This window comes from Macaca mulatta, chromosome 2 (genome assembly GCF_049350105.2).
Source record: "Macaca mulatta isolate MMU2019108-1 chromosome 2, T2T-MMU8v2.0, whole genome shotgun sequence".
NCBI lineage: Eukaryota > Metazoa > Chordata > Mammalia > Primates > Cercopithecidae > Macaca > Macaca mulatta.
Window position 1 is genome coordinate 41,394,616 of NC_133407.1, and position 23,493 is coordinate 41,418,108.

Here is a 23,493-nt window from a genome sequence, read left to right on the forward strand (position 1 = left end):
TGGATTCTTGTGCTAGCCTCCTCACTGGGTCCCTGCTTCCGCTCTTGCTCTGTTTTCCTCAGCAGCCAGAATGAACTTTTCAAGATGTCCTCCAGAGCATGCTGTTCTTTTCCTTTCTTTTTCATTTTTTAAAATGTTTTCGAGATAGAGTTTCGCTCTTGTCTCCCAGGCTGGAGTGCAGTGGCGCTATCTCGGCTCACTGCAACCTCCGCCTCCTGGGTTCAAGGGATTCTCCTGCCTCAGCCTCGTGAGTAGCTGGGATTATGGGCGCTTGCCACCATGCCTGGCTAATTTTCGTATTTTTAGTAGAGACAGAGTTTCTCCATTTGGCCAGGCTGGTCTTGAACTCCTGACCTCAGGTGATCCACCTGCCTCGGCCTCCCAAAGCGCTGGAATTAGAGGCTAATCCTGCATCTTCAGTGGATCAGGTGCATCGGGTGGATCACCTGAGGTCAGGAGTTGAAGACCAGCCTGGTCAACATGGGGAAACCCCATCTCTACTAAAAATACAAAAAATTAGCTGGGCATGGTGGTGGGCGCCTGTAATCCCAGCTACTCGGGAGGCTGGGGCAGGAGAGTCGCTTGAACCCAGGAGGCGGAGAGGTTGCAGTGAGCCAACCACACCTGGCCAGAGTATGCCATTCTTTCATGCAAACTCTCCAGTGGCCCCTGTCTTGCTTAGAACCAAGCGAACCTTACACAGTGTGGCAGGCCCCACCGTCTGCCCCCACCTCCTCTCCATCCTTCACACGCCCTTCACTCCCCTTCTTGCCCTTGCACGCCTCCACCTTTGAGCCTTCGAATTTGTTGTGTTTCCTCTGCCTGGGGTGCTCTTCCGCTAGGCCATGTGGCTCCCTCCGGCCCCTCATTTAGTCACTGTTCAAATGTCACCTCCTGATAGTGGTCCTCCTTCCCTATCCAAAATGACACCAACTTCTGCCAGTGACCCTCAGCCAACTATATCATTCTTCACACTGTGTATCTATCTCCACTCAAATAACAGCCATTCATTTGTTGATCTGTCTCACTACTAGATGGTGAGTCCCATAAAAGCAAGGATTTGGTCTCATTTGCCTTCTGTCCATAGGGCCTAGAACACTTCTGCCACCCAGCAGGCACTCAGACATTCCTTAAATGAATGAATAAGAATGGACAGACTTCACATTTATTTTTCATTCAGGTACTATTCGGGGCTACTTTTTGGCCAGGCCTTGAGTAGACAGGTGACTGGCACAGACCTGCCATTACCCCTGGGAGCTAACAGTCCTGCTGGGGACAACTACACGGGCGGCCAGAAGTGTTCCCGGAGGCATTGGCATGGGGCTGGCGTCAGTCCTGGGGCTCCAGCAACAGCCAAGTCAGAGTCCACTCACCAAAGCCAATGGAGAAGGGGAGGGAAGGGGAAGTTGGAGGAAAGCGTCCTGGGCTGCAAGGGTAGCCAGAGCGGGAGGGAAGACCCCGGTGAGGATGGCAAGCTCACAGCAGACCCTCCCATAGGGCTTTTGTGCCAGGCACTGCACAGAGGGCATTACATCTATTAACTGAAAACTACCTTGACCATCCCTAGTTTAGGAAATGGTGGCACAGAGAGGGTAGCTTGCCTGGGGTCACACCCAGGCATGAGGAGCCAGACTGCCCAGTGGGCTGGCTCCAAAATCTGTAACCAGCCGCTCCCCTGCCTCCCGGGAGAGGGGGAAAGTGGATCTGGTCAGACAGTAGGGGGACTGGGAAGATGCAGGGGAGGCTAAGCCATGAGCAGGTGCTTGGAGGATGCTGCAGGTTCAGACTTCATTCTCCTGGAGGGCAGGAAGGGGTCAGGCCTGCACTGCTAAAAGGAACCCCACCTGCCTACTGAGCTGTGGCTGTGAGCAGAGGGATGAGACTTGCCCTCCGCAGGAAGGAGGCTGGAGGAAGGTGGGGGCGAGGAGCGCGAGCACTTGGGCAGGAGTAGTTGAGGGGATGGATGGGTTAGGAGGAAGAGCTTCCAGTCCCAGCCTGGGAGGAAATGCCCTGGCTGTGAGGGGCCACTCCTCCCCCAGGGTCTCCCTGGTATCTGTCCCCTTGGGGGCTGAGACGCCCTTCCTGCCCAGATGGCCTCTTCAGGGCATTCCCCAAGGCATGTCCATAAATAAGCTCTCCTGCCCTAGGGCGTACAAGGTAGACGCACTGTTTTCATCTATATAGGAGGAAAGGGGAGGCTCAGAGAGTCAGGCAACCTCCCAAAGAGTCACAGTTTATAGGCCTTGCAGCAGGGATCCAAGCCCAGGTCTGGCCAGAGGGATTATGTAGCACATAATGATGTAGTTCATCACTGACTTCATGAGGCGCCTCTGTAGATCAGAGAACTTAGGCCCAGTAAGCACATGGGGTGAAATTGGAGGAGAAGGGTTTGGTGGGTCCACAATAAGTCACAGCTTCACCCTGAAGCAGGCTTCAAGGTGGGGGCGGGGGGGCTTCAGCTGGGACCCTTCGAGCAGCCCCAGAGAAAGAGCTTGTGTAGCCTCTCGTGGGACAGCTTGGACTGAGCCACGGTAGGGACAGCAGCAGCAGTGTGGGAGTCTGGGAGTCTGAAGGCTGTGGGGGCTGCAGGGTGGATGAGGACAGCCCCTGAATGGCCTCATCCCACCCCAGTTTTGGACACAGCCGGGCAGGAGGAATTCAGCGCCATGCGGGAGCAGTACATGCGCACGGGGGATGGCTTCCTCATCGTCTACTCCGTCACCGACAAGGCCAGCTTCGAGCACGTGGACCGTTTCCACCAGCTCATCCTGCGTGTCAAAGACAGGTGAGCATCAAACACAGGTGAGAGTACTGGGAAGAGGCCTGCGCCTGCCTCCTAGGGCGCGCTCGCTTTCGCGCTTCTCTCTCTCTCAATCTGTCTCTCAATCTCTCTCTCTCTCTCTCTCTCTCTCTCTCTCTCTCGCCCCTAATTAAAGGCTTGGATTTTTTTAAGCCTTATGTGGAGTAATTAAATAATTTGAAATTTGGTTTATACTCATTTGGTCTTATTGAGTCTCAAAGAGGCTATGTAATGAAAATAAAAACACAAACTAATAGGAAAAGAACAATATTTGAGTAAATTCCATTAAAGACAGAGAAAAATCTAGCTAACATGTATTCCAAAGAGAAAGTGTTAATCAGTTTACCAGGTAAAGGGCCACATGTACATACACATAAAGCTCCCACAGATGACTGTGGGTTTTACTCTGAATACATGAATTGCAAAAGAAAAAACAAAAATGGCTCAGATGTGGGAAAATATTCAACTTTCTTGCTAATCAAATAAATATAAGGAAGATAGTAAAGTACCATTTTTCACCTGTCAAATTATAATTTTTAAAAATGGAAATACCCAATGCTGCCAAAGATGCGGTAAGATTGTCATTTCATTCAGTTTTGGACAAAATTTGGCCCATGTCAATAAGAATCTTTACGGTGACCATGCCTCTTGATGCCCTCTGCTGGGAGCCATCCTAATTGTGCAGCTGGTTGTGTGGTTGGTACATCTGAGTGACCCAAGAGATGGGAACCAGGTCTGGGGAGCCAGCCCCTGACCAGCAGCCCCTCGAGGCCTCACCATTGGCCTTGCAGTGGACCTGAGGCTTCAAGCCAAGACAGCCAGCAGCCCCCAGGCCCTTTCCCCTAACCCTAACCTCTCTCTGGAAAGGAGGAGGGAAGGGACTGCAGTCCAGGCTGACTGGGGAGGTGCTGTAGGCTGACTGTGCTATGCCTGAGATGTGGCTGCGCCACCTTAACTAGGTGTGAGGGGTGGTGGAAACCTTACAGAGCTGCTATTCCTTTGTTTCCCAGGGAGTCATTCCCGATGATCCTCGTGGCCAACAAGGTCGATTTGATGCACTTAAGGAAAATCACCAGGGAGCAAGGAAAAGAAATGGCGACCAAACACAATGTAGGTGTGTGCGTGTGTGTAGAGGGGGTCAGGAGATGTGTAAAAGCTGTTGCCTGGTCACCCCTGCAGTCCTGGTCTTTGGGAATGAAACTATTGTTTATTGAAGGGCTCCCCTTAGTTTAAGTCTTGTTGCTGCTGAAATCCTGCAATTCCAGGAATCCAGGTAATGCACATCAGTGTTTCTTCAGTGGTAGAGGCAGATCCCCTAGAAAGAAAGTAGAAGGTGTCTGGGACCTGGGGGGGATCATACAACTCAGGGACTTCTGAGCGATGGGGTGGGACCACAGGTGGCAGTGGTCTGAGGCCCTGGAGCCTGGGCCATTACTGAGCCGGCAGGAGTACAGGATGTGAAGGGGCTCCAGGTAGGTCCCAGCTCAAGTTGCAGTGCCTTCCTGCCTCCCCTGGGTGTGTGCGGGGAAGCACGTTGTCCTGACTCACAAGGGCCCCGTAGGACTGTACTGGCCACTTATCAGGGGCACTTGCCATGGCTGGATTTGGTGTCCAGCCGGAAGAGGCTCCAAAGCAGACCTCAGCACCTCTTACCAGGGCCAGGAGAAAGTGGAAAGTGTGCCCGGTTCAAACCCTGATGCTCTGCCGGCTGCTGTTGACCTTGAGCAAGTGCGTCACTCTGAGCTCAGTCTCCTGAGCTGCAGAATGGAGATACTTGCTTACCTCAGAGGGTTAATGTGAAGACTAAATGAGGTCAGGGATAGTGAGACCTGGAAAGCCAAACAGCCCACAATGAAGAGCAGTTTCCATTTAGTGTTATCAGAGGCTCAAATATTTGTCCAATGAATATTTCAAAGGCTTAAGCTCTGCCTTTTGTGCTCTGCCCTTTGTGTGTCTGTTGGCTACAGCAGAAGTGTGCACATCTGACCTCACGTGATGATGATGGATGGGAAGATACTGACTGGTTTGTGTTCTGGGCAGTGATTTACAATCTACTCCTCTAGAACAACAGCTTACCCTGTCACCCTCCTCCATGCATTTGAAGTGTTATTTTTCTTTTCCCCACTGTGCTTTTCTTTTTCCAGCATATTATAATGAAAGGCATTAATTTTGTAATCAGAAAAAACTTATGAAAAATCACCAAGTTATTCAGTCTAATCACACTCAGTTTACTTCCATCTGTCTCATCAAGCGAGGCCTGTGTGTTCCCCACCCTGCTCCCCGCCTTTGGGGAACGAACACTTCCTGCCTTGGCGGGGTCCCTGCTGTAGGAGAAGGTGAGCGCTCAGGAGTGAGTGTGTGCTGACCTCATAGAGTCTTTGTTCTCCTCCCTCTGCCAGCCCGAGGCTTGGTGCAGATCTGGCCCTGGAAACCTGCTCTGTGGGGCCACCATGGTCACATCTCCCGCTGTCTGCACCTTTTCGGCCGGGTGATGATTTCTCAGCATTGAACGTGCAGACAAAAACCTTGTGTAAACATGGCTGAGCTCCTAGGCTCATAGATACAGACCAAACAAGAGCTGGGCCGGGGTGGGGGCCAGCACAGATGGGCCAGGGTCACCTGGGCCCAGAGTCTTGGTCATGGCCCAGTCTCTCCTCAGCCTTTTCTACCAGTGTCCACTCTGGAGGGGCCCAGAAAGAGGGGCAGAAGTCATCCCAAGGTGGAGAAACAGACCTCAGAAAGAAAAATGGGTAGAATCAGAATGTATTTTAGTTTAATAAATGAAACAGTTTTTCATCTTCAAGTATGTAAAAAGATCACTTTATTCTATTTTTAGGGAGCTATTAAGTATCTCTGTGCCTAGAGAACAAGAGGGAATTGGAAAAGCCATTAGTAACACTTTCCAACCTGAAAGAGTGAGAAGCCCCAAGTGATGCCTGAGGCTGTTGGGGGCTGGGGCTTCTGTGGCGTGTTTTGAAAGCACCTGGGTTCCTCAGAACCTCTGAGCATTTTTAAGGGTGGAACGGGGCTTTGAGGATCTCTGTGCCACTTTGACCAAGTTGAGCTTTGCCTTCCAGATTCCGTACATAGAAACCAGTGCCAAGGACCCACCTCTCAATGTCGACAAAGCCTTCCATGACCTCGTGAGAGTAATTAGGTGAGCACTGCCCCCTCCCTAGAAGCGGGCCTCCACAGCATGGGTTGGCTCCTGGAGGCAGCTGGGAGCTTGAGGAAGCAGCTCCTCTTCTGAGGCCATGAGACTGTAGAATTCTGGGCCTATGTTTGGATTTCTTGTCCCTCCTTCCGTTTCTTTCTTTTGCTCTTTCCACCCACCTCTGCCCTCCCCACAGCTGCTGACGGGTTTGTGGGTGAAGTCTGCTGCACGTGCTAAGTGGAAATGCCTTCCTGTCTGAGGCAGCGGCTCAGGCTCCCTGGAAGGCAGCTCCCTGCAGCCTGGCTTCAGTGTTCTCCTCACGCCAAAGCTTTCAACACCGTACAAACTAGGTCTCTCTCCTCTTCCATGTCCTGATATCAGAGCACCCTTTGATATTTCCCCTGAACAACCAATATTCTGATTCCAAGGTTCAAATTTCAGAGGCATTGCACACGTATCTCCTTTCCTGACCCCATCAGCTGTCAATCTCCAAGTATTGTCAGCAATCCTAATGAAAGTTTCTTGTACATTCCTTTGCATGGTCAGGGTCCAGATCTTAATCACCTCATGCACTCATGACTAAAACAGCCTCCTGGCTGCATCTCCTGTCACCAATCTATCGCATTTCCCAACTCTTCAACATGCACAGCAGCCTAACCAGTGGGTCTCAGACACTGTGCGTTGAGTTTGTGGCCTGTATGCTGGCGCCTCCAAGGGCTGCTGGTGAGCTGTGAGATCAGCCCCGGGGCTGTAACCCCCACTATACACACATCCCCCAACATGCTTAAAAAGCTCATCTTCTCATTATTCCCCAGCATAATGAGGAAATATTACAGTCTTCACTTTATGTTCTGGCTGGCAGTTTTGCACTCTCAAAATGATTTTCTCATCCAGGTGTGGTGGCTCATTTCTGTAATCCCAGCACTCAGAGGCAAAGGTGGAGGTGGAGGAAAGAGGATTGCTTGAGGCTAGGAGTTCAAGACCAGCCTGGGCAACATAGTGAAGTGCCATCTTTACAAAAGGAAAGAAACTATTTTATCTTAGGCATTTTGCCTCCAATTAGGACGTGCTGCCATCAGGTAGCCTATGGTGATGTCTTGGTTGTGAACCAGTAGTGCCAAGGTCAGGTTTTAGACATAGGAAAAGTTAACAGAAAACATGAAATGGCTTTTATGCTTAGTTGACCCATCATTTTATTTAAACTATGAAACACAGAAATAGAAACCAGCACTCTATGAGACAAATCGTGATGTAGCTTACGATTTATGTAAATGTAGCCACAACATAATGTCAGTCATTCCCATCAGTAGGGCGATTTAGGTTATCCCCTCCCCTGTCTCCCTGTTTCATTGCCTCAAGAGAAGCTATCCTGCCAGGCTATCCAGTGGCCAGGACAATCACTGGGTGAGGCATGGCATCCCCATCCCCTCACCCACTAACCCTGCCACAACAGGCCTCCTCTGCCTCAGATCTGGGGCTAGGGAGGAGAGGGGCAGAGGAGAAGCAAAGCCCATTCTGACTTTGTCTTTCTGTCCTTCATTGTTTCAAAAGGCAACAGATTCCGGAAAAAAGCCAGAAGAAGAAGAAGAAAACCAAATGGCGGGGAGACCGGGCCACAGGCACGCACAAACTGCAATGTGTGATCTTGTGACAGGCCTGAGGCCCTGGGCACAGTGACTGTGGCCTGGCCATCCCTCGGGGCCCCTCCCCACCTAACTGCACTGAAACCATTTCTAACCACAACCCTTGGCCCAAGGACCTGGTACAGGAAGGGAGAAGGGTGAGTGGGCAGGGAGCAGACAGGGTCTGGCTTTGCTCAGAGGGCACGGGCTTTCCCACCTCTCACAAGAAGCAAGGAAGCCGCCTGTGAGCAGAAGCAGCATCCCAGTGCCCCTGGCCTCCCCATGTGTTGATTCAACCCAGTTCCTGCCCCTCTCTCGGTGGGTGTGCTGTTTCTTGTAACTACATAGTGTTGGTTTGATGTGGAAGTGTTTATCCACATACAAAGTACAAAACAAGCCATGAACAAGCTTCTTCCCCTTACCCCCCATCCACAGTGTCTGAGCTTGGATGTCTTTTATAGATTTTTAAATTATTTTAGTGATTGTTATTTTATTAAAGGGGTCTGGGCTCACTGCCTCGTGAAGTTTCAAGTGTTCAGCAGACCTCTCTGGTAACATATCTGGAATATTGTTGTTTTTTAACTGAGTTTTCCCATCAGTGCCAAAACTCAACTCAATCTGAAAGTAGAGTGACTGAGAGGACAGAAGTGAATGGGAACTGTAGCTGGAAGCCTCAGGCCATGGGTCAAACCTGGGAGGGAAAGAGACCCTACTCATGGCCTAGAAATGAGAGAAGAGAGAGGTATTTACCCAGAGGGTTTTCCTATGGTTGGGGATGCAAATATTAGAAAACAGATTGTATTTTGCTGAAGGGAGTGGCTGTCATGAGCATGTCAGTTCTAAAAGGGGTTTTCATTATCCTGGAAATGTATAAACTAAAGTAAGCTGATTGGCTTTGCAAACGTGTTCATTTGTTTTTCAGACAGTATGGGTTAAGTTCTCTGCCCTCCCCAGGGGTCTGAGGAGGCTCTGGGTTTCTCAGATCTGTCTCTTGCTGCTTTTTCACGTTGGCTGTGCTGTTTGGTGCCTCTCTGATATGAACACACTGACACGTCAAAGTAACCTAATGTGGACACCATGCAGAAAACTCCAGTTCATGCTGGATCTTAACCAAAAACGATTCAATACTCTTATCACTAAAACAGCACCAAGACCTGAAGCCATCTTCCCTTGGAGTTAACTGACTACCACTTCTGTAAGCCCAGTCAATGAGCAGACCCCTTCCAGTATTTGTAAAAGTAGTGCTGGTTGCCTTTTTGGCAATTTTTATTGACCTGTTGAATCTTCACTATAATATGATCTGACAAGTAAGGAAGGCTGGGCTGATGTGTGGCTCTCATACACCTTCCACAAGGGGGCAGTCTCCCCAGCTCCCTGATGATGCTCAACCCGCCCCACCCCCGCACAGGTGCTGCTGGTGTGAGCCAAAGACTGGAGTTTTTCCAGCTGGGGTGGGAGTGGAGTGACAACAGGAACAACGGTGTACCAAAGAAAAGGTCAGAATATAAGGCAGCACAGCTGGTGACCTTATTTTCTAGATGTTACAAATCAGGTCACTATGCAAACTAGAATATCCTCAGCAGGTGGCCTGGCCACTCTGGAGAAAGAAACCCGAGGAAAGTGAGCACCCACCCGGATGCCAGGACACCTGGGTTCTGAAAATGCGCCGTGTTCCCACCTCGGCAAGATCACCAGCACTGAGGGGCCCAGCTGGAGAGTGATTCTGCTACAAAAGGAGATAGTTGAGACTTTTGTTTGTTGGAAATCAAATTTCTTATTTGACTAAATTGCCCCTTTTTCTGTTCCTAAAAGGAAGGATAAGAGAGAACATTCCAGATGAGGCACTTCAGAGTTTCCTTAGATCCTATAATGTTAAGAGGTATTTTAAACACTAAAAGGACAAAAATAAGAGGTATTTTAAACACTTATGCTTCCCTAAGTGGCATCTGCAGCAGGTACGTGTGTGTTTGATGGCAGCTGCAAACTGGAGGCGAGGCGGAGGAAAGGCAGGCAGGAAGAAGTGAGGATGGAGATGCTCAGAACTGAGAGCATGGCGGAGTAGGAGAAGAAGCCCTGCACACAGGGCGGTGTCCACGGCCAGAAAACTCCTGCTGGGCACCAACCACTACGAGCGTAACCCATACCCACCATGGAGCTCCCACTCCTCGACGGCACTGAGTGGGGTAGTCTCACTGGAAGCAGATCAGCTGACATAGAAGAGAGACCTTGGCCATAAAGGTGAGAAGACAGGCATTTCAACCACATGGTTGGGACAGAAGGGACAGTGCATCTGTTCATCCATCCTGCTCTTGGCTCACAGTTGAACTCCATAGTGCCTGAGAGAGACTAGTTAAGGGTTGGTCTTCTGTAGCCTCTGCTGTTGAGCCTCTGGTAAGCTTTCATCTCCCATGAACTCATTTCCCCATAAGTGAAATGAGTAAATAATGCCCCATTTGTAGAAGTGGGCCCTCATGACTGAGGTAGCTTCCAGATAGGCCAGAGTAAAGTGTAGAGTGTGCCCCGTGGCATCCCTCCATCATCTTCTCCATCATCATCTACCAGGGTCAGACTGGGAAACCTGGTTGGCCACGCCACACCATGACCGAGGAGCCAACTGGGACTTGTGGCTGTTTGACATCCTCATGTTCCCATTGGTCTTCCGGAGAATAGTGCTACCCTCACATCTCCTGGAGCACAGCCTTCCTGAAATGTCCTCACCCCATGCCTTTGCCATTGTGTGCTCTCAGATTTCCTCCACTATTTGACACCCTCTTTAGAGGGCTGCTTTTTTTTCCAGAGATAATCCTAGCCATCCTCTCCACTCGGGCTATGGCCACTTACTACCCGTGCACTTTGCCACACAGGGGACACCTGGATGGTTTCTCTTAGGACTTTTCCCACCTCCTTCTCATGACATTTGCTGTGGAGAATGCCTGGCTGGCCTCCTGGGGCCTGTCTCGCTTTGCCAGGAGACATGACCCACTAACGTGGCAACTCTAACCCAAAGGCCCCTCAGACATTACAGCAAATCCAGAGCCACAGACAGGTTCCCTGCATTGGTAGCCCATCGTGTTTGAAATTCCATGTCGAGTTTACTTGGAATGAAAGATACTTGAATTATTGTGCGCCCGGGAGTGCCCAGCTTCTGTTTCATAGTCTTAACAGGTGGCCATTGTTGTGAAACGAGAGTGATGCCTGAAGATCTCAATGATATTTGAGCCTTTTATGTAACTTTCTATTAAGTCTTTGTATATCTCGACTGATTAATAAAGAAGAGAAACACGTACCTGTCTTATTTCCTTTTACTCCAATATTCCTGAAGTTTTGCTGAGAACATTGTGAGTTGTTGGTGTTTTGCCCGGAACATCCACCTCTTACAGAGCATGACCTTGGTCCTAACCAGATCTAAAGTAAGGAGGAGCCCACTGGTGGCCATGGGGTGTCTCCTTCCTGCGCAGAGCCGAAGGATGAAGGCAGGCTAGCACAGCATTTAGAGGCACTGCCTCTTGATGCTGGGCAGATCTGGATTTTAGCCCTGCTACTGACCTTTGTGTGCCTTTGGGCAAATGACCTGCCTTAGTCTTAAGCTGCCCTGCCTGTGAATGGGACAATAATGTGCACCTCGAAGTAGCTGGAGGACTAAAGCTAACGTAGGACTGTGGTGAGGAGCCCAGAAACGGTGCTCTTTGTCCAGGACACCTATTGGATTATCTGCCTGACATTCCTTTTCATGGAAACTGCCCTCTTCCCCCATCCTTGGGGTTACAGTCTTTGGCACAATGTGATTTCACTTCTTTGTTGATTAAATACGGCGGGTACTTGGCCAACTTGAACCTCTCAGGCTCCGTTTTCCAGGGAATACAAGCCAAAACCCTCTCTTGGTAGCTCTTATGGGCAACTCTAGCTGAAACATGTAAACCTGGGTGCTGGAGGATGCTTCTCATGCCCTCTGGGCTGGAGGCAGAGAAGGCTAGACTGCAGACTGTGGGGAGAGGCGATGTAGTGGACCACTCAGGCCTGTCTTCCTGCCCATTCGTTCTTTCCACAAATATTTATTGGGCACTACTGTATGCTAGGCGTTGGGGTGGGTGCTGGGTATATGGTAGTGAACAAGGCAGTGGGTCTTAGGAACTGGTAAGTCAGTTCTTTCTCCTCTAGTTCTATATTAGTTTCATGTGGCTATTGTAACAAATTACCACAAACTTAGTGGCTTAAAAGAGAAATGTATTCTCTCACAGTTCTGGAGACCAGAGATCAAAACTCAGTATCACTGCCCTGAAATGAAGGTGCCAGGAGGGCCTTCGCTCCTTACCTCTCCCAGTTTCCGGTAGCTGCTAAAATTCCTTGGCATGTGGCTCCATCACTCCAGTTTTGGAGGCCAGCACCTCCATATCTTTTACTTCTCCATCTTCACATTGCCTTCTCTGTGTGTGTCAAATCTCCCTCACTCTCAGTTGATACTTCTTCCGTCACTGCGTCACTGAGAAGGTTGAAAACAGCTGAACAGAATTTCCACAGACTTCTTTCACCCTCTCTGCCCCCTCTGCAGCATCTGCACCCACCTGCTCTGCCTTCTTAGTTGTTAGTGATGAACCCTCCATGCTCCTGGCTGAAGCCAAGCCCCTTCCTCGAGCAGTAGCACATACCAGGCATTATCCTGGCCTCTCACCCCTCCTCTGTAACACCAATTTTCCCCTCTACTGGATCTTTCTCATCTTAAAGAAAAACAAAACCTTCTTTTGACCCACTTCTTCAGCCAGATACCACTTGATTCTCTCCTCTCTTTTGTAAGAAACCATCCTTTTTTTTTTTATTATTTTTTTTTTTGAGACAGAGTCTTGCTCTGTCGCCCAGGCTGGAGTGCAGTGTGATGATCTCAGCTCACTGCAACCTCCATCTCCCAGGTTCAAGCGATTCTCCTGCCTCAGCCTCCCAAGTAGCTGGGACTACACGCATACACCACCACACCCAGCTAATTTTTGTATTTTTAGTAGAGATGTGGGGTTTCACCATGTTGGCCAGGCTGGTCTCGAACTCCTGACCTCAAATGATCCACCCACCTCTGCCTCCCAAAGTGCTGGGATTACAGGCGTGAGCCATCACACCCAGCCCAGCAAGAAACCATCTTAAAAGCAATCTATGCTCACTGTCATGCATTCCTCTCATTTCTTTCTCTTTAAACTGCTCCAGGTAAGCTTTCACCTGCCACTACATCACCACCACCATTCTCCAAGTCACCGGTGAATGGCCTCCATTTGGCTAAATTCAAAGACTGGTTCTCAGCCTTTTCATACTTGAGCTCCCTGCAGCAGTAACACAGTTGAACACCCGCTCTTCCTCGTGAGACTTCCACTGGCTTCTAGGATGCTGCCATCTTTTAGTTTTTCTCCTTCACTGGTCACTTCCTTCTTAGTCCTTATCTTCCACCTAATCTGTTAACTTTGGAACACCCCAGAGCTTAGCCCTTGGTCCTCTTCTCTACCTACACTCACTTTCTTGATGACCTCATCCAGTCTTGAGGCTCAGATGCCTTTATCTGCTGTGGGCCTCCAGTTGTACCTCTCCAACTTGAAACTCTCACAAGTCCCACTCATATAGCCAGCTGCCAAATTGATATCTCACTTGGATGTGTCAGGTACCCAGTCTCAAAAGTTAACAAGTCCAAAACGGAATTCCTCATTTTCACCCTCCCATACCTGCATCACATGTAGCCTTCCCCAGCTCAGCTCATGGCAACTCCATGCTTCCTGTTACTCAGGCCAAAAACTTTGGAGTTATCCTTCCTTCCTCTCTTTCTCCTGCATCACACACTCAACAAATCTCTGTTGACTCCAAAATATATCCAGAATCTGCCCATTTCTTGTCACCTCCACTACTAACATTCCACCCTGAGCTGCCATCTTTCATGCCTATTTCATTCTTGTCTTTTTGCAGTTCATTCTCAACACAGCAGCCAGGAAATTTTTGGTAAAATGGAAGTCAAATTATGTCTCTGCTCTGCTCAAACCTCACACCCCGGTGGCTCCTCCATCTAATTTTTAAGATGTGTCAGAGTGGGCTATGCCACTGAACACTTAGTAATGGGCTGATGTTTATTAGCCACAAAAAAAGGATGGTCGAACATGTCCGTTCGTTCAGGCAGCACACACTTACTGAGCCCTGAGCCCCACATCAGGACTACAGAGAACATTAAAACCTGTGCCACACAGGGGTTCCCAGCCTCATGAGGATGATGAGCTGTGGGGATCTGTGCATTAAGAGGAATGCTCTGACCTGGAGGAGCTCCCATAAATTTTGGTCCCTTATAATCCTTGTACTCAGTAGATGAAGAGGGTGTTCATTGACCAGATGAAGATTTTAGCCACATTTTGGGCCCACTACTTCCATTACTTTTGAAGATTGAAGGTTTCCCTTTCTCAAGGATCCCAGATTCCCAGGTCCATACCAGGACTATTTTAAAGTCCTCTTTCATCTCCGCACACTTCTAAAGAGGCTATGAACCGAAGTTCCCATGTGTCACAGATGTCAGCATTGTCATCACCCAGGAGCTTTCTGGAAATGCAGAGTTTTGGGCCCTGTCCCAACCTGCTGAGTCAGGATCTGCATCTTAACAAGATCCAGGAGAGTTGCGGGCACAATGAAGACTGAGTAGCCACTGGCCCAGAACATCAGGCCTGGAATCGAAATGAAATCCAGCCCTGGACTCACTGTTCCTCAAGATCTGGTTCAGCTTCATCCAACCAGAGGAAGCTTCATCTGCATTCATTTGATGACAAAAAGTTCACTCCTCTGCCTTTAACAGCTGCAAGAGTCTGCCCAGCGAGGAGGAGGCAGTGAGCTTCAAGTGCCCGCCCACGGTCAGCTTCCCTTAATTATGGGAAGTTTTCACACAGAGGCAAGTGGGCTCCCAGTGTGCTTCTCCAACACTTGCATTTTGGTTAAAATGTGCACAACTATGGTAAATGTAAAGAACAAGAAAAAAATCTAACTGCCGAGAACTCTTAGGGACTCTGAGTCCCTAAGCACTCGGAAAGGTGGGCTAATCTGTGCAAGCTGGATTTTCACTTAGCATAGCTGCTGGGCTTCCGCATCATCCCAAATAGCTCATTACCATGCTAATATGGAAATTTAAATATAAAAAAGGAAAGCTGGGTTTATACCAAGGCAAGAACTGACAGATGCTTTCAGTGGAATGTACATCCTGGCAATTATGTGCTAAACCATTAGCTCTGACTCAAATCCAGCTTCCTAGTCTGTCATCAGCCCTACGCTTGGGCTAATGAGCAGAGGTGAAATCATTGGATAAGTGGCTCTCAAAATGTGACCCTCAGACCAGCAGCTTCTGTATCCGGGGAGTTTGCTAGAAATGCAAGTTATCTGGTCCCACCCCAGACCTAATGAATCAGAAATTCTGAGGTGAGGCACAGCAATCTGTGTTGAACAACCTTCCCAGGAGACTCTGTTGCACCTTAAAGTTTGAGAACCACTTAATTAGATAAATTTAGGTAAAAATAAAAGTTCTTACCACAGGAAGGTAAATTGCGGCTGGGCTTGTTCTTATCTACAAGACAGCTGCTGGCTCTCTGGGCAAAGTTGTCCGGGTACTTCTTCCTTCCTTCATCTGATTCATGAGGACCCCTCAAGGTCTGGAACTGTTATCGGAAAGGGGTTCTGATCCAGACTCCAAAAGAGGGTTCTTGGATCTTGCACAAGAATTCAGGGCAAGTCCATAGAGTAAAGTGAAAGCTAGTTAAATAAGAGAGTAAAGGAATAAAAGAATGGCTACTCCGTAGGCAGAGCAGCCGCAAGGGCTGCTGGTTGCCCATTTTTATGGTTATGACTAAATGTGTAACCCACATGACTCCCTCTTCTCCACCCTTGCTGTGGTTAACACCCCCTGCCTCTCTGGCCCTCAACACCCTGGTACAAAACCAGCGAAGAGCAGAGAAAATTCAGGGTGCTGTGGCAGCTCCAGGACTACTTGAAAACCCATCGCTAGGATGGGAGCCCAGCTGGGCAATGGGAGCAGAGGAGAGACGGGAGGGATGTCAAAAAAGCACTTGAAGGCAAATGCCATCGACTTGAATTTGAATTTGTAACCACCTAGACCAGTCGTTCGCAACTCAGACTGTATAACAGAATCACTCAGGGAGCCTGGAAAATAATTCTGCTGCCCGGACCACTCCTTCAAAGAGTCTGGTGCCGTTGGTCTAGGTTGGGGCCCGGACATCAAGACTTTAAGGCTTCCCAGGTGATTCTGCTGTGCAGCCAGAGCTGAGACCACTAGCTGGGCTGCATTTTAATCTCATTTCCTGAATACCATGCCTTTCAGTGATCACGGGTTAATCAAAAAACAGCTGCCTGGAGTAGCCACTGTCTATAAAGCCACTCCTATAAAGGATCAGTTTCCCAGCCCTTGATGTGTAAATGGACACTTGACCATAGTGGATTCTTATGTTTTCATTAAAGTGGGACGCATCAGAGCCTGGCTTGATTTGTTGGTTTTCTGGTCACAGTCTACTGTGATATCTCATTTGTCCACATCTCTTCCATTTTTATATCTATGGCCCAGGGAAGGGTCTGGTGATACAAAGTTAATACTGAACGTTTATCAAATGAATAATAAGTATTACAGATCTCAGCAGGGGCCTCCATGCCTTAAAACCTAAATAAAGTTGGCTCAAACTATCCTTCTCCATTCCCAAGCCTATGGTTTGTGGCCATCCCAAGGCCCACTGAAGACTTCACACAGTTCTTGAAAGTCAGGTTCTCACAGGGACCTCCACTTCTGTCCATTTCAGTCTGACGTTCAGCCCCTGCCTCAGTTTCTACAAAGAAAACTCACTCTCAATAAACATTCCTAGCCAGGTGCAGTGGCTTGCACCTCTAATCCCGGCTCCTAGGGAGGCTGAGGCAGGAGGACTGCTTGAGCCCAGGAGTTTGAGACCAGCTTGGGCAACCTAGCAATACCCTGTCCCTTGAAAAAATAAATAACCATTCCTGAGTTTTGCTGGGGGACTTGGGGGTCCCAGGGATCGTCCCTCTGCTGTCAGGGCCTCTCAATTGGCCTTCACCCCATACCAGACCCTCTACCAACCTGTCTTCTCCAGCACCAGCCACCCAATGGGCTAAACACCCATCCCTTTAGATTCTCTAAACCTCATTGCTTTCTTTAGCCATAATCCCATAATCTCTTCCTAGAATGAAATTTGGTTTCAGCTCTTAATAAGATGGCCAAAACCTTCAGTTGGCTGAGGACCGAGGAGTTTCCTGAAACACTGGTCATTCATTGCTAAATCCAGGACAGTCCCCAGCAAACCAGGACCATTGGTCACCTTAGTGGTAAGAATAAAATTTTCACCTTGTTCTATAATAATGGTACTAAGAACTATAAATTAGCTGGTGGTTCTCAACCTAGCAATCATCATCATCATAATTACCTGGGAGTTAAAACATAGGCTTTTATGATTTAGCAGGTCTGGGGCCTGAGAAATTGCATTTCTTACAAGTTTCCAGTTGATGTGATACTACTAGCCTGGGACCACACTTCAAGAACCCTGAATTAGGTAACCCACATTACACATTCAACAGAGGACTTGGCATACAGTAAATAAATGCACAACAATAACTAGTTATCAGCTAACATTTTGTTGAGTACTTACTGTAAACCAGGCACCCTGCTATTTCTGCATATTACCTTATGGCTTCCCTGTGAGGTAGGTGATGTGATGTTTGTTTTACAGAAAGGGAAACTGAGGTCCAGGGACAGCCAGAAGTGACTGAGCCTGCATGTGCACCGAATTCTGACTTGGAAGCCCATGCTCCATTCACCAGCAACCCCGCCACACTGAGGACTGAGCTAGTCCCAGGTAGCTGCCCCGCCCCTTTTTAATTTTAACTTTGTTTGAGGAAAATCTCTCAATGCATCTCCCACATCCCTGCCTTCTTCCAAGTGAGCTGAATGCAGATCAACTTCCTCTGCATGACTCAACAGCAGCATTTTGAACTTCAGTGACAGTCATTTTCCAGAGTGTCTGCTCTGGGCCTCCTCCAGGGGCAGCCTGAGCTGTGGCCTTGGACACCACCTCCAGTTCTGTTCCTCCAGCTGCCTTTCCCAGCTCCATCTGAGAAGTCGAGGCTGGGACAACCCAGCAGTTAGCCCAGTGAATGAGACCCAGGAGGCCTCCTGTGTAGTCTGGGGTCCTCTGGACTGCAGCCCAGGAGAGCACCCACAGCCAGGAGCCCCCTCGGCCCTGACCTTGGCCTTGCTCCCTCAGAGTCAGCCTGGTGGCTGAGGCTGCTGGAAATGGACCGTGTGATGCAAGGCACAACCACTGACTTTCATGTTAATATAACAGTTCTTCCCCACCACCCCTCCTCCTCCAAACCATCCAAACTTTTCGTTCCTTCTTTGTGGCTGGCATTGCTGAGATTTCTGGTGTTATTGGTGCAGAGGATGTGTGGAGTGCAGTAAGAACACAGGCTGCCTAGGTCTGGCCCAGCAATGCTGCTAGCTGATGACCTTCGGTAACTTGTCCAAGCTCTCTATGCCTTGATTGCCTCATTTGTCAAATTGGGTTGATGATAACGTACTTATTTTAGGGATATTTAGCTATTTTTGAATTAGATACAGTCATGTGCCACATAAGGATGTTTTGGTCAAGGGCAGACCACATATTCAAAGGTAGTTCCATAGATTAAAGTACCCTATTTTTACTGTCGTTTTTCTATGTTTAGATACACAAATACTTGCCATTGTCTTACACTTGCCTACAGTATTCAGTCCAGTAACATGTTGTCCAGGTTTGTAGCCTAGAAGGAGTAGGCTACAATTTAAATTTTAAATTTAAAAATTACATTTAATTTAAAATTTTAAATGTTCAAAGCCATAGAACCGTGGTGTATAGTAGGCTCTACTCTCCAGGGTTGTGTAGGTGCACTCTATGATGTTCACACAATGATGAAATTACCTAAGGATGCATTTCTCAGAACATATATCCATCATCAAACAACACATGACTGCATATACTTTCAAAATAGTGGCTGACACATCGAAACTCTATTTAAATGTTAACCAGGATTCCAAAATCAAATCCGTAAATGCTTCTGGAGTGCCTGCTAGTGACTCCAGCCACCATTGACTCAAACAGCACGTACCAGTCATTGTGCTTTGCATGCGTCACGTCATTTAAGGCTTGGAGGAGCTAGGTGACTTGCCCAAGCACACCCCGCTTAGTTAGTGGGGTGCTTGTCTCCCAGGCCAAGCTGGCCTGTCCAGCGGTACCCCCTCTGCCTCCCTTGTGGGGCAGGCCCTGAGCTGGGCATTCAGCAAGGAGGCTTAACCTCCCCCATCCTCTGACCATAGCCCCTGCCCTGCCACCTCTCCCCTGCCTGCCTCACTTCCCCTTCCCTCAGATGATCCTTACCCAACAGCCTCCTGTTGCCCTTTCCTCTCCTGGGTCCCAGGACGACTCTGAGCTCTGCTCTTGCCCAGCTCCCCTTGTTAATCAAAACAGATTCAGCATTCACAGGAAGCAATTTGGCATCTGGTATCAAGAGGCTTAAAATCCTCTTTCCTAAAAATGCCACTCCTAGGACCCTCTCCTAAAGAAGTAATCAAAGATGCAAAGAATGATGAACGAAGGTGATCTTCACATTCATAAGATACAAAACGTTAAAAGATCTAAGTGAGCAATAATTGGAGAATGATTAAACGATGCTGTACCCATGAAGGATTATACCACAAATGTGAACAGCAGAAGAAATGTTTGTTCCTGCGTTTTCATCATCCCTAGATAGTAGTGTCTTTTCAAAAATCTTTGCTTAATGGAAACACAAAAGATGGGCATCTAGTTTCTATTTTATTTTTATTTCTTTGACCCCCAGTGGACTTTTGAAGACTTGTCAATTTTTATTCCTTATAGAAACTGCCAATTTATGCCCTCTTCAATTTTCTGTTAATTTCATTTTTCTTATTTATTGGTTTTATGTATTCAGTTTATTGACCACTTATATGTCATATTTATTGCAAAAATTTCCCTTAGAATGTAGTTTCCTCTTTCATTATATTACTGATTTATTTTTATACTATAGATGTTTAAAATTGTAAATGTCCAAAGCTATTATTTACTCCTTTATGGTTTTTTCTTTGGTACAATGCTAAATGAGCCTTTCTCGTCCAAGTATTATTATTATTTCCTTCGAATACCTTTAGGGTTACACTTTAAAATTTTTTTTTAATGTTTCTTTTAGAGACCAGGTCTCACTCTCTTACTCAGGCTAGAGTGTAGTGGTGATCATAGCTCACTGCGGCCTTGAACCCCTGGGCTCAAGCAATCCTCCTGCCTCTGCCTCCCTAGTAGCTGGTACTACAGACATGTGCCACCACACCCAGCTTTTTTTTTTTTTTCTTAAAGACGGGTCTCACTATGTTGCCCAGGGTGGTCTCCAGCTCTTGGCCTCAAGGGATCCTCCCACCTCAGCTGTTCACAGTGCTGGGGTTACAGGCATGAGCCACCATGCCTGACCCAGATGACTTTCTATTCATAAAATAAGGGAATGGAATTGTCTATACCTCATGCCATTATATTGAAGATTAAGTAAACTAACTTATGGAAAGCTTTAGAAACAATAACTGGCACATAGTCATTTCTCTGTCATTGTTAGCCTATTATTAATGTAACTTTAATTCACTGGAAATTTATTCTGGAGTGAGGTGTGAAGGATGTTTTAACTTTGTGTTAAGCCAGTTGTCCCCACACCACTTTTTCAATAATATGTCCTGACCTCATCAAAAAGCCTGTGGCTGGAATGCAATATTTTGCTGATTCTGAGCCTCATGGGGAATTCCCTTTACAGAGCTATGAGCTGGGGAGGAGGCTATTCCCATTCCCTGCTCATCCTCTCACTAGTACTCTCCCCTATGCTAAGTTCACCATGGATTTCCTAAGGATAGGGTGTGGAGCCAAACACCCTCAGCCTGACTATTCTCTCCTTTCCCAGCCCAAGTTCAGGGTGTCAAAGTCAAAATAAAAGGATAGAGATAAATCTCTAAATTTAACATTTTATTTGGGAAGCAAGAATTGCAATTCAGGGCATATGCACAGATCCCATGATCTTCAGTACTTCAGAAGAACAAAAAGAAGGTTAGAGATTTTATAAAAAGGAGAAATGGCTGGATGTGTTGGCTCACACTTGTAATCCCAGCACTTTGGGAGGCCAAGGCCGGCAGATTGCTTGAGCACAGGAGTTCCAGACCAGCCTGGGCAACATGGTGAAACCCCATTTCTACAAAATATTTAAAAATTAGCTGGGCGTGATGGTACACACCTATAGTCCCAGCTACTTGAGAGGCTGAGGTGGGAGGATCGCCTGAGCCCCAGGAGGTTGAGGCTACAGTGAGCCATGATCATGCCACTGCACTCCAGCCTGGGAGACAGTGAGACCCTGTCTCAGGGGGAAGTTCTGATTGGTGAGTGGTGGCAGTGGTTAAAACTAGTCTTAGAATTAACAGCAGGCTGTTTCGGTAGCCATTAGACAAAACTGGTTTCTGTTTACAAAAACAGCCAGTTTCAGCAGCCAGGCTTGCAGAGAATTACATTTTTGGAGCAACGTTATATTCCCTGGGTGTGTTTTCCCCCAGACTCTCTACTCTGATTTAGTTGGGTATGACAACGATACAATTTGTACAAACAATTTTCACAAGAGTTTTTTATCCTCAGTCCTTCCACAAACCCTCCTCCTTTTTCTTTCACTTTCTCCCTTGGGGCTACTGAGATCCCATTTTCTCTAACCACCCTGGTGCCACAGCCCACGGAATCTGCTGAGTCAAGGTCAACAACGAACTCCCCTGCAACCCCCAGGCCAGGTCAGCATGCCCAGGTAGGAGCCAAGAGGAAAACAGTGCCTCCATCCTGCACTGGGTGGTGGTGATGGGGGTAGGGTGCTCCCTTCCCTTTGGGAAACATCCAGCCAGGCTTTCTCACCATTGTCCGCCAAACTTACTTGTCTTCCCAAGTAAGGGCGAAACCTCCATCTGAAGCTCAAGCAGTGTTAATGCCTCACCCTTCCTAACACCCACCTCTGCAAGGAAGTTCTTCAGACATAACACACATTTTTGCGAGGGGCATAGTATCAAAGATTAGGAAAGGAGATGGATGATGCCTCTTTTTCTTAGGCAAAGAGCTGAAATGCACCTTTTTGAGTGAGGGCTCACTATGTGCTGGGCAGGGCTAGGTGACTGCACAGCCCGGGGGGGAACTGTTGTCATGACATTTGTGTGAGGGGCACCTGCTGGTCCTCACAGCAGCCAAGGTACATGCTGAGAATCCTCACTGCATCCCGATGGGGACAGTAAAATTCTTCAGAGGAAGAAGCTGAGCTTCAAGTCGAGGACTCGGACCCAAGTGTGTCTGATCCATTCCATGCCAACCCTAGACAAGGATCAGAGGACATTTCCTCACCATGTGGCCTTGGGCAAGTTATTCCAGTTCTGGCCTGGGTTCCCTCTTCTGAAAAATGGACATCCTACCTACCTTTCGGGTTGTGAAGATTAAATGAGTTAACACATTCAAAGAGCTTAGAATAGTAGCTGTGCTCGCTCCTTCACAGTTGCTTTAAAGAAAAAAAAAAAAAAAATATATATATATATATATATATATATATATATATATATATTTTTTTTTTTTTTTTTTTTTTTGAGACAGAGTCTCGCTCTGTGGCCCAGGCTGGAGTGCAGTGGCGCAATCTCGGCTCACTGCAAGCTCCGCCTCCCGGGTTCACGCCATTCTCCTGCCTCAGCCTCCTTTGTAGCTGGGACTACAGGCGCCCGCCACCGCGCCCGGCTAATTTTTTGTATTTTTAGTAGAAACGGGGTTTCACCGTGGTCTCGATCTCCTGACCTTGTGATCCGCCCTCCTCGGCCTCCCAAAGTGCTGGGATTACAGGCGTGAGCCACCGCGCCCGGCTAAAGAAAATATTTAAGCATTATCAGCATTATTACTGTAGCAGCAGCAGCAGCAGCAGCAATTGTCCCCGCTGAGGTTTCCCTGCCAACCCAACACCTGGGAAGCAGGAGCAGTGCCCCTCTCGTCCACCAGATGGCAGCATCGCAGAAGAGACGGGCCCTCTCTAGCTGCCTCTGCGCGCACGATTTGTAGGGAAGTCCTCCAGCTTCCCCAGAGGCCCGGGAGAGAACCAGCACCTCCTCCAAAGCAGGATATCAAAGGTCAGGCTCCTTCACCCACCGGCCCCTGTTCTCGGCCCAGCTCTCTAGGACTTCCTGCCCTAGGACTGCCCATACGCAAATAAATGTGCACCTTGGGGGCCCAGGGTCTGGATCTCGGGAAGTTCCCCATTTGTATTTGCCACATGCTTCGCACAGCAGCAGGCCGAGGAACCTTCTCAGGAACTGTCTGATGAACTCTCTGGGTCTAAACCTGCCCAACGAAGGCCCAGCTCTTTCTGGGTGCTTCCTGCTGAAAGCCACCCCAAACCCCTCCCAGATGACCTCCAATGCCTTCCAGGGGTTGGCTGCTCCATCTGCTTCCGGCCTTCCACGTAAACACAAGGACTGTGGGGTCTCCAGGAAGGGCTTTCAGAAAGGCTCTCTTGGTTCCATTTTCACAGGATCCATACACACACACACAGTCCTACCACGGCCTCTACCTTGGGAGACCCCAAACCCTGACTTCTGGCCTCTGGCCTGCTCACTTGCACCTGGCATTGGCCATGTCAGGTGCGGGCCTGCTGCCTTAGATCACAGATGGAGCTTATTAAAAGGATGGATTCCAAAGCCTCACCTAGGGTCAGTTGTCCTCAAAGTGCTGTTCCAGGACAAGGGCAACACATCTCATGGGAACTTATAGGAAATGCAAATTCTTCCCACACTCCCACTGAATCCGAAACCCTGGGTTGGG

General features: G+C 48.3%; 1 protein-coding gene across 9 annotated transcripts in view; it reads left to right on the forward strand.

Moving 5' to 3' along the window:
• The window catches only part of MRAS (muscle RAS oncogene homolog), a 59,749-nt gene extending 48,890 nt beyond the window's left edge, over window positions 1-10,859 (forward strand). For 5 of the 9 annotated variants that reach the window (XM_015132033.3, XM_077990924.1, XM_015132034.3 and 2 more), the window contains 4 exon segments: window positions 2,632-2,785; window positions 3,811-3,910; window positions 5,878-5,957; window positions 7,506-10,859. In XM_015132033.3, the coding sequence (XP_014987519.1) occupies window positions 2,632-2,785; window positions 3,811-3,910; window positions 5,878-5,957; window positions 7,506-7,605 (434 nt within the window). In that variant the 3' untranslated portion in view covers window positions 7,606-10,859. 9 annotated transcript variants of the gene reach the window in all.
• The last annotated feature ends 12,634 nt before the right edge of the window (window positions 10,860-23,493 follow it).